Raw genomic sequence first — 11,752 nt, 5'->3', positions numbered from 1 at the left:
ACATATAGATGCAAGTAAAAGGCATACACAGTGGTGGTGAGCCATAGCTGTAATCCCAACACTTGATGCTGAGACAAGAGGATTGAAAGTTCAGGAGGATCAGTTTGGGTTACGTAAGTTTCTTGGTTCCCTTAAGAAAAGATTTTTAAAAAGTTAATGACTTCTAACTTGTGCCTTATAAAATGGGAAGGCAGTGGCTCTCCACCTGTGGGGTCAACCCCCTGGGTCAGCTGACCCTTTTGGAGGAGTTGCCTTAGGCCATCAGAAAGCACAGACAATTGTTGTATGTGGTCTGTGCATGTACTTGTGAGTATGGGTGTGTGCATGGGTGTATCCAAGCATATATTGTGTGTGTGAATGTGTGATTCTATGTGTAGGCCAGCGGCTGACATCATGGTCTTTATCACTCTCTAACTTTTAGCGACAGTGTTTCTCACCAATTCTGGAGCTTATGGACTAAGCCAGGCTGGCTGGCTGGCCAATGAGCTTCACGAATCTATCTCCAGCCCTGACATTACAGGTGTGAACTACCATGCCTGGCTTTTCACGCGAGTTTTGAGGGTCAAGCCAAAGCCCTCGTGCTTATGGAGCAGGCACTGAGTCATCTCTCCAGCAGAGAACGGCTGTCTCTTATCGTCTAAGGCCTCTGGGCTGACCATCTATTTTTATAAATAGATTTATGGGACTAGACAACGTAAAAAGGATACTTGGTGGTTCTAAACCCCATACTACAGTCCAATGAGAAAGTATTGGGCCAGCGTCAGGCCAATCCCAATAGAACATTCCACAAAATCCCTGGCTAGCGTTTCTCAAAACTGCCAGTGTTGGCATAAACAAGAAAGTCTGGAGAACAAGGGACAAATGCAATGCAGGGTCCCGCGTGGCCTCCAGAAGAGGACTTCAAGGGGAAACTGAGGTATCACATGAGGTTTTCATATACAGCCATCCTTTTCGTACCGGCTCTTTGTGACAGTCTTGTTCTAGACCAGACTGCAGTCAGCCTGACCAGGCACTTGGGTCAGTCCTCCTGGCATAGCCCTCCTGGAGCCGGGATTAGCAGTTATAAGCTCCAAGCTCAGCTCATTATTGGTTCGTTAGTAGTGACAAACATACCAAAGAATGCCTGGTGTTCACTGGGGAAGCAGCAACACGCGAGATGCTGGGAAACCTTACAACCCACCCCTCCACCGCCCAACCGTACTCCTCCACTCTGTCTCCGAAAATAACGTTTACTGGAGGGAGAATGAGGAGTGGAGACGTGTTGCTTTTTAAATGCCAATTTGACGACAGCAGGCTTAGGAGTAATCCTGCTGTAACTGGATAAGACTGGGGCGGAGAAGCCTTCAGAGACCCAGCGCCTCCGAGAGACACAAACGCGGAGTGGGGGGGGGGGGCAGGTGTGTCCCTTTCTGCTTCACGACAGTAGAGGTCTGAGGACTCCGTGAAGGCTGAGGGTAGACCCCCGTGCCTTCAGCAGGGTGTGCTAGCTTCTGCTTTCAAATGCGAAGCTCACTCACTCGGGGGTCAGAGTTGAAACATCATGCTATCAAATCGTTTATAAATGTTTATTAAATGTCAGTAATTTTTACAAAGCAAATATTAATAGTAAGGAAACAAATTTTTGCAAAAATATGTACAAAAGTAAAAAGCCTAAATGAATAGCAACTCGTTTTATAAAAAGAAACCATTCCTTCCACCCACAGACCTCCTGGAGAAATAATTTACTGCTACTCTGGAACCAAAGCACTGGCCAAAAGAAATTTACAACAGTATCAGACAATGTGCCTAGTTCCTGGAAAGTTATAAAAAGATGTACAGAAAAAAAAAATCTAAGCCACAAATACTTTTATTCAGGGTAAAATAAACCATGTCTCGTCAGGAGCGGTATCTGCGATGGTCGCACTGAATGCTTCGGATAAGGCTTCTTGCGCCCCGCGAGCTCACACATAATAGAGAAAAGCCATCTAGTATTTTGCGATTCTGCTTTCAAGTAAGAAAGAGGTAAAGAGAGGTTACACAGTGCAGTCTGCTTCATTACCCTATGCGCTCAACCAGAACACATTGCCTCCTTCCTCCCCGTCACTCCTGCTACCATCAAACGGGTATGGTTAGGGCCAAAATCACCACTCTTTTTAGCATTGCTGTATCTGTGAATAAAATTAGAATTACATAGCAAAAAGGTGGTTTCTTAGGATCAGTGATTGTCACAGATTGGAAGTTTATGCTTCCTGCATTCAGGTAGGCTTCAATCCATCTGGAGTTTCATCACCGTTAACACAGCAAAGGTCACAAAAGTCTCTTGACAGCCCACAAGATACAGGCACGTGTGCTTGAAAAGGCAAGCGGTAGTCTCTGCTCTTGGCGGAGTCAGGAGATCTCAAATTCAAGATGAAGACCCCGTCTCAAAAGCACACAGATATACAAACAAATGGAAAACAATGCTCTGTGCCGTTCCCTGGCACTTAAAACTGGATGGTTAGACCCGAACGCTATATATAGGGACGAACAGGTCAATTCATGCTCATCTACATTCAGGCGGGTGAAGAATGACAGTGGACACACACCGCTTTGGTGAATGGGGCAAGCGCCTGCCAGGCGAGGCTAGCAGTATCCAGCTGATGGCATCCGAGAAGGCACCATCAGGTTTGAACACAGAATTCAATCTTTAGTGGAAACTAAGTCCTAACGTCGTACCATAAGCAAACGGGCATCATGTGCCCCATGCTTTCTAGACTGAAAAGCCATCCCAGCGTTAAAGGAAGAAAAGAAAGGAGAAAGAGCTTTCTCCTGAGCAGCACAGCACAGGCTCGCTGGGCTCGTGGGATTCAATGTGCTGAAACCAAAGGAAGATACAGCCAAGGCCTATTTCCAAATGAGAGGACCTGCAAGACTGTACTCTCCCATCTTTTAATAAAATTAAAAGAAATGAAAAGGTAGCAGAGTGGCTTTCTCTAGGTTTATTTGGGAATTTGTTACAAAGGTTTGACTGGGCTTTACAGGTAGGGTGCATGAGTTCATATAGGAAATTCAGATTAACACTGACACTTGGTCTCCTCGAACGACAAATAGGACATCACTACAAACTGTGATCCAGAGTAACGTTTCAAATGGTTTGTTTGGGTTTTGCCTAAATGTATCATTAAATAATGAAAGCACCGATTTGAGGGATTTCCAAATAGCTTGAGTTTCAGGATATAACCACATAACTTGGAGATTGTATTCTTCATACAAACGAGGCATAACCGGATGTGAACACCAAGGCTGAGGAACACATCCCGTCAGCATTTGGGCATACACTGGACGGTGGTTGGTTCACTTAGAGGGTACAGGCTGTGCTGCATCTGACAACACTTGTCACTTCTGGCACCAATGTGGTCCTACTTTCTCTCACTTGAAATCAACAGCGGCCACCAACTGAGCAGGCATTTCCCTGGAGGGCCTGGGCTGGAAAGCCTCACAGGGACCCACCACGGCTCTGTGAGAGAAAACGTACTCCTCTTCAGGGTGCCCTGGCTTGTTTGGCTGCAGCTGCCCTCTGGCTATCAAAACCCTTTCCAGATAGAAAAACTGAAATGGAGGCATCAATTTAATACAGACAGCATTTGGCAGAAAGCAGCATTTCAGAAGATTAGGCATATTTAAGTGGCAGAAACGCACCTTCGAGATGATAAGAAGCCCTTTCCCCGTTAGAAACAATTAAGGTTAAATCTATGGTGTCTTTCATTTATAAGGCAACTCTGTAAAATGTAAAAAAATTTCAAAGTCAACCAAGACACTTGTGTGATCGTGCGATGCAGGAAGGGGTAATTAGGCACGGGTCAATCCACTTGCCCAAGACATGCAAAGTCCAATGCCCCACGGAGCTTCAACTCCAAGTCTCACTTTAGGGACTGGGGGAATCAGAGGCAGCGCAGGGAGGGTGGAGCACCTTCTCAATTCTGTTGGCTAAATTTTGCCTTCCTCTTCACACAATTCAATTCACAAAAGGACCTGACTTTCAGCTGTAAGATTCCTTTCAAACATGGACCAGAACTTTTTGGCTGAGCCTGACAGACAGTTCTTTGAATTCTAAACAACCCGGTATAAACTGCAAGTAAGCAATCCACTGCTTCAGAATGTACTAGACTGCATTTGGTTCTGAGCATCTGCATGCTCCAGAAGGATGCTGTGTCTAGCCGGGCGCTCTCGTCATTTCTTGGCAATAGTCACAATGGAGAAAGTCAGTGATCTGCTCTGACAGGCACGGTTTCTGTTCTCACCAGAGTCAGGTGTAACTGGACATAACTGCTTTCTGGAGGGACTGACTTCTACCTTCACTGCAGTTAGTTGTGGCCAATGCACAGCAATGCTTGCTAAATTAACACAAAACAAACCAAGTGTTACCGTGCACGTGCTCAAATGTCCATCAGCTCTGGAGTTATGCTAACCCCATACACTTAAACAATACATTCTTTTTGGCAAAAAAGGACTAGATGTACAACATTTCAAATATACATAAACACCTGCACTGTGATACTGGACTACATGTCTTAAGCTCATGTATTACCAGAGGCAAGAAAACACTGGAATTTATAAATAAAAAGACAGCAAGAGTTCAAACCCAAGACAAGTCAGGTCTGTCGAGAACACATCCCTCGCTAGGTCACTAAGAGGCCCAGTTCTCACACCAGCCATCAAGGACTAGGGAACACCACTGCCTGCGAGCCACCAAGTTGACCAGTCTTTGGGGGCCCAATTTCTTGCCCGAGAAGAGTCACACAGTAACGTGAGAGGCACCACAGTCCTCATGCATTCTCCAGGGAAAGCAGGGCTGTGCTCAGGCTATGAAAACTCCACAGGCCAGCTGGAACATGACAAATGCTTTCGTATGCCAGTCACTACGGGTATCTCTAATCACAAAGCTACTTTATGGGCATGGTTTAACTTAGCAGTGCTTGTGTTTGTGTGTGTGCACATGTGTGTGTGTGAAAGGCAAACCTCCTAAGTATGGATCAAAAGAATTACTTGTCCTTAGATGCATTCTTAAGACATTCAAATGTACCTCAATAAGGTTGTCATCTCCTACACAACAGCAGCACCAACACATACAAACTGTGTCCACAGGGACACTAAGCATGAACGGGATACTCAAAGGATGACTTCTTGCATATTTCACAGGAAAATACTGCCCACCAAGCTCTTGGTGACAAAGAACCCCCAAAACACCACAGTTAGAGCTGCTGAGATTGAGACAGGAAGGAGGGCAAAAGAAAGGAGACCCAACAGAGTTTTCTTCCAGCAAGGCACAAAACCAACTGAGACAGACACATGGCACTCTGGAACAGCTATGGTGCATGCCCTTTCTAGTTGCTGTTATGGCAAAAATGTTTCTAACACAGCATATTAAGTTACTGCTACTTAAATATGGAAAAGGCAAACTGCACGCCACTGGTTATTTTAGATCAGTATAGTCCATGTACCATTTGTGAGCGCACCAGCATCAGACCGAATTCCATACTGTAAACTTAAACACTAAGACATTACCTTCAGAAGCTACAGACACTGAAAAGAAAACTACTGCTGCGTGTGCAAGCAAGTGTAACACAGCGCAGCTCAGCCTCCGAAGACCTAGGCTGCTGGGCCCTAGACTGAACTTCCTCTAACAGCCCCGTCACGCTGTGTAAGGCACTCTCTCTCGGGTCTCATCTTAGAGCTGAGCATTCCTAGTCTCGTCCCTACAAAGAGTTAAGGATGCTGACTACTCTTGGCACTGCAGGAAAACTCGGCTAGCAAGCAGAAGAATTCAAACCTGAAATTCACCTAGTGTGAGGCTGACCAGGAAGTTACACCTGGACTTGAATGGAAGCCGAGGTGGAAGCGATCAAAGCCTGGATTCCAGCAGATATTGGCAATGTGTTGTTAAGTGAGCAGATTTCAGTCCCACACTGAAGGCCGCAGAAGGACAAGGTCTCTAAGAAGTTAGACACAGAACTGAGACTTTTCTAATTGTTGTTGTAAACTGCTATTTAAAAAACAAAAACAAGACAAACAGAAACAATCAAAACCACAACAAGGTATTAAAATAGCAAGTCTTGTCATCACTGGAGCATGAGCTGTTTGAGGTTGTCGTGGAGGATTGTGTCCTTCACGTCGCGGAACACGAGGCGGATGTTCTCCGTGTTGATGGCGGTGGTGAAGTGGTGGTACAGTGGCCTCTGCTGCTGGTCCCGGCGTTTGCCCCGGAAGCATTCCACCAGAAACTTTTGGACGTCTCTTAAGCAGTGTGGGTCCCCTTCAAAGTCTAAGAAGTAGTCTTTGATGCTCACAACTTGTACTTTCTCTTCAAGCAAGTCTGTCTTGTTTAGGAAGAGAATTATGGAGACATTGCTGAAAACCCGGTTATTGACAATTGTTTCAAAGATGTTCAGAGATTCTGTAAGGCGATTGGTCAGGCGATCCTCCATAAGCACCTGGTCAAACTCACTTGAAGACACAAGGAACAGTATTGATGTCACACTGTCAAAGCATTCAAACCAACGTTTCCGTTCTGATCTCTGGCCGCCTACATCAACCATTTTGAAAGGAACATTTTTAATTTCAAAGTCGTACTCGTGGATGCCTTTGGTGGGTCTCCTGGCAAGCAGAATATCTTGCTGTGACGGAATGTAATCCTGGAAGAGAAAAGGGTTTATACTTAGGAGTCCACAAGTAGCAATAATGGATGTGTAAATTAAATAATTAAAAAAAAAAAAAGACAAGGTCTTACTAGTAGCCCGAGCTGGCCTCTAGCTTGAGATCCTTCAATCCTCCTGTCTCAGCCTCCCAGGGGCAAGAATTGCAGGTGTGAGGCCCCACCACCAGCGCACACCTCACATGTACGTGGAATCCCAGCTGACTTCACCCTCCTGCACTGCCACTAGTATCCACTCCTAGGTCAGGCCAGAATCATTTCAAGGCCCACGCTTCTCCATGCTGTTCCTCGCCCCTCTAAAAACAGGAGGATCTGAGAATATAATTCATGAGGCTCACTTTCCATGCTTGGTTCTGACCTACTCTCTAATTTGTTACAAAGCTTCTTCATTGTACACACCTCCTTCATGACGGTGAATAAGCCCCATTCTGTCATACGTGTGAAAAACCTTTAACCTAGCACAAGTGACTATCAGTGCGCATGCTGGACCATAGGCTAGTCTGTTTCCAGGCAATGGTTCAAACAGCTCTTACTCACTTGATGTGGGATTCCCCTCTGTATGCTATGAATATGTTTTATTATCACTGGTTACTAAAGAAGCTGTTTCAGTCTATAGCAGGGAAGACTATAACTAGGCTAGAAAAGATATATAGAGAGAATAAGCAGAGTCAAGGAGAGGCCACATAGCTGCCGAAGGAAACAGGTGCCCTGGAACCTTACTGGAAACCCATGAGCCTCGTGGTAAAATACAAAATAATAGGAATGGGTCAGTCCTGGCTGACCTGGAATTTGTTGACAACTCTTCTGCCTTAGTCTACACGTTCTAAGACTGCAGATCCTATCACCATGCTGGGCTTTCCAGACCTTGTGAGCACAGAAACAAGCTCTTGAACAAAGGCAGCTGCTAGCTGCCGGAGAGTAACTGCACCCCAGTGGCACACTTCCTTACATGCCCTGACTGGTTCTTCTTTCTCAGGCTAGTACTTTTCCACAAGTCCCATGGCTCTTTGGCAAAACTCAAAGAGGAGCAGTTTTAATACTTAGCTTCATGGGCAAAATATTTTAAAAGTCAAGGTAGGATGGAAAACTGACTTTACAAGCTGTCTGCATTTTATGTCTTTCCCAGGGCTCAACACATAGTAGGGTCTCTGTAGCTTTAACAGGAGAGAAGCAAACAGGATTCTGTGACTTGTCCTAAGTTGACAGGATGGGTGAGCAACACAGCACGGCCAGCTTTACTCTCCTCCCCTTCCCAACAATCGCTGACCACACAGCTCTCCTCTGCGCTCTGGGCTTCAGAACTCTTCTCAGTTCAGCAGTTTAAGCACCTACTATGAATGGCTGGGACTGGCTAGACTACTTATTCACAAGCTATTTGTTGACTGCCTACTTTGAGCCAGGCACTGTCACTAGGCACCAGGGACTTAACTCTTACTATAAAGACGGAAGCCGGGTCCTCATCAAAGAATGGGTAAAAGACAAAGTAACCATCAACTGTGATATATGCAACAAAGAAACAAGAGCTAACTAATACAGACAGGAAAAGGATGACAGCTGTGGAAGCGACCTGCGGTGGAGTTCAAGGTCGGCTTTGACTACACAGTAAGTTCAATTCTAGCCTGAGCTACAAGAGACCTTGCCTCAAAATACAACCCCAGCAACAATGAAAAGATGTACGTGAATGGTGTGATTAGAAAAAAACCTAACTGAAAACAGAAAAGCAGATCAAATCAGCTCTGTTTAAACTGTAAGAAAGCACTCTTTAAAAAGAAAATCATTAGCCAGACATGATAGTGCATGCCTTTAATTCTGGTGGAAGGCAGACACAGGCAGATCTCAGTGAGTTCAAGGCTAGCCTGGTCTACAAAGCAGGTTCCAGGGCTGTGTAATGAGAGCTGGTCTTGAAGAGGACATGGGTTTAGTTCCCAGGATCCACATGGCAGAGGTAACTCCAGTTCCAAGAAAACCACCATCTTTTTCTGGGCTCCTGGGGGACCAGGTAAATACAGTGGTGCACATATACACATATAGACAAGCACTTATACACAAAAAATAAAAATAAATACATTTTAAAAAATGTTTAGGGCGGAGGAGGTAAACTCATTCAGTGAAGTGTATGCATGCAGCATAGGCCTGAGGTCCTGAGTCTGGATCCCCAGTACCCACATCAAAATGGTGGGTGTTAGCAGAGCCCCACTTACATCCCAGAGTTGGAGAGGTGGGGACAGGAGGGTACCAGGGAGAAACCTTGTCTCAAACAACCAGAAGACACACAACCCCAAAAGCAGGCACCTCTACTCGCGTGTGCACACGTGCATCCGTATCCCCACCTACACATCATCCCCTAGTGCTTTCCTCCACTTACAGGCACTGTGTGCACAAAGTAAGTTAGAAAGAACCCAAATCCTGGGAGATTCTTATATCTATGCGGGAAAACAAGTAAAAAAAAATACTCCTTTGAAGGCAAACAAATGTAATTAAAACTTAGTTTTGTTTTTTAAAACAGGTTGGCCTTAAACTTATGGTCTTCTGCCCCAGCCCTTTGAGTGTTAGAATTGCAGATGTGTGCCATCACATCACACCCAGCAGGCAAATTCAGTAGGAAAAACATAAGGAAAATGTGAACATGAACCTGCTGGGGAAAAAAGTACAGGTCCTGGCACCCCAAGTACATGGTATGCGACTCTCCTACCCGCAGCAGACTAGTTCTGGGTTTTTCATCAGCACGCTAATACTGAGGCCTCAGCGCCCAGAAGCTCTCAAAACAGAAATCTAAGAGGAGGCAAAGGCAGCTGCACTAGATTCTGTGACTAACAAATTACCTCTCGGGCAACAGCTCTAAGCAGTGAAAACCTTACTTCCAACAACTCTTGGGTATTCGCCAATGCAGAGAGCAGACAGTGGAGCTCCTGCCTGCCATGGGTACAGGAAAGCCATGAGCAGGCCTCAGCCCAGCTGAGTCAGACTCTGGAGTAAACACTGGGAAGATAACAAGCTCCTTCCAAGGGTGACTCTCTTCCCTCAGTTTCTTCAGCAGACCTTGAGGAAAGAGCCCTATTTCCCTGACTCCAATACAAAGGAGTCCTGCTCTATTTCTGATACAGAAACCCCAACAATATTGGAAAATAATAGATGATGTGCAATCTCATTTGGAAACACAAATTTCTTTCATGTTGAAAAACGAGGAAAACTGTCAGTGTTTGTAGCTACGAAGCTTCTTAAAGAACATGAATCTGGCCACTGCCACCAGAAGTAACGGAAAAGGCAGGCTGCTTAGCATTTTCTCTAACTTTCCTAACAAGCTGCCCCCAAATTAAAAAAAGGAAAATGCTACCCTGATAACTGCTTCCAAGTATCAATGACCAGAACCATTGTTTTGAAACTTACTGGTACTCCAAGTTTATCCAAGTTATCCAGGAAATACTTCACAGACTCACCCTGAAAACAAGAAGAAAACAAAGTTACAAGGGCTTAGATGCTACAGTTTATGCTGTGCTCTGGGGCCCTACACTTGGTCCAAGCATACTTTGCTCAGTCACATTCAGGAAAGCTGAAGCAGGACTACCAAGTGTAAGGCCAGGTCAGGATACATAAGGGAGACTTTTGTCTCGAAAAGAAAAAAAAGAAAAAAAAAAAAAGAAAGAAAAAAAAAGGAAAAAAGAAGAAAGCAATCAGGAAACAAAGAAACTACTTTGACAAATACTAACTTTAAAGCACTTCTAGGCCCTGGGTCAGTCCTCAGCACTACATTAAATAAATACACAAACAGCCAACCAGAAGCCCACAACAGGCACCTACATTTGTTATGGTTTAATGGATGACAGCAAGATATTTGCTCCTGCACTTGACCTGTGACAATAGGTTAGCTTGACCGAAATAAAGGAAAACAATGTCTGCATTACAAAAGTTTTCACTGCAAAAGTTTCCAGGTCACTGTAGAGATTTTTGTCATGACACCAAATTTGGCAGGCCTAGTTTCCCGAAGGCTGGGTCCCTGTGGGCCTAGAAAAGAGTTTCCTTCTCAGGTCCGCTACACTGAGGGCTCTGTCTGCCCCGCATTATGAATGGGTCTTCATCTGGCCACAGGTTAGAAGCACCTGACACTGGACAATGGGAACACAGCAGATAACTGAGTTATACAAAGCTTTCAAACACTGGTATGTTTTATTATACAGCACCTAAAAACCATATTTGCCAACAAGTATGCCCATCTTATCACAAGTCTGTGGAAGGCTGTCACATTCCCAGTGTAGGGCAGATTCGGGGTTTCCTATATTCGAACACTAACTGGAAGCTCAAGCTTTTCTAGCAACAAAAACTTCAACTACTTTCCTTGAGATAGCGGGGTAGCCAAGTGTCCAAATGCCAGCCATTACTTTAGGCAAAAGCAGCAAGGCCTGGAAAATGATGGCTGGAACAGCTCAAAGTAAGTCTACATCCTTCAGTTTCTGAGACAGTCATACAGTTTCTGTTTCAACACACAGTCATCAGAAAGATACTCAAGGTGAAGACTGACATAAGTAACCATTTTACTGTTCAATCTAGGGCAGTCTTTCTTCATCCAGGGAAACCAGCTATGGTTTGGGGCTGTGTGTCACACCCACACACACTTCTGGCCACAAAAACAGGTGGATGAAGAACACAGCAATATGGACTGAGGCTCCCATACTCATCTGCTGCTCTTTACCTGAGGCACAGATGGTTGTGAGCTGCCGGAAAGGGGTCCACTGGAAGAGCAGACAGTGTTGAGCCATCTCTTCAGCAAAGTTTTCCCTTTTCTTCCTTCCTTCCTTCCTTCCTTCCTTCCTTCCTTCCTTCCTTCCTTCCTTCCTTCCTTCCTTTCTTTCATTCATCTTTTAATTTTATTCAAGATAGGGTTTCTCTGCGTAGCCTTGACTGTTCTGTAGACCAGAATGATCTCAAACTCATAGAGACCCACCTGCCTCTACCTCCCGAATGCTGAGATTAAAGGCATGTGCCACCATAGTACTTTTAAGTACTATCTTTTGAACAAATAGTCCGTCCGTCCTTCCTTCCTTCCTTCCTTCCTTCCTTCCTTCCTTCCTTCCTTCCTTCCTTCCT

The 11,752-nt window shown here is 45.0% G+C and overlaps 1 protein-coding gene across 1 annotated transcript in view; it reads right to left on the bottom strand.

Moving 5' to 3' along the window:
- Window positions 1–1,551: 1,551 nt before the first annotated feature.
- The window catches only part of Gna13 (G protein subunit alpha 13), a 39,695-nt gene continuing 29,494 nt past the window's right edge, over window positions 1,552–11,752 (bottom strand). Inside the window, exons 3-4 of the mRNA XM_005350647.3 lie at window positions 10,058–10,108; window positions 1,552–6,650 (exon numbers count right to left, since the gene is read on the bottom strand). Of these exons, the coding sequence (XP_005350704.1) occupies window positions 6,078–6,650; window positions 10,058–10,108 (624 nt within the window). The 3' untranslated portion in view covers window positions 1,552–6,077. The remainder of the gene's footprint in view (window positions 6,651–10,057; window positions 10,109–11,752) is intronic.

Source organism: Microtus ochrogaster, chromosome 7 (assembly GCF_000317375.1).
Source record: "Microtus ochrogaster isolate Prairie Vole_2 chromosome 7, MicOch1.0, whole genome shotgun sequence".
Lineage (NCBI taxonomy): Eukaryota > Metazoa > Chordata > Mammalia > Rodentia > Cricetidae > Microtus > Microtus ochrogaster.
This window is presented reverse-complemented; position numbering and strand designations above follow the sequence as displayed.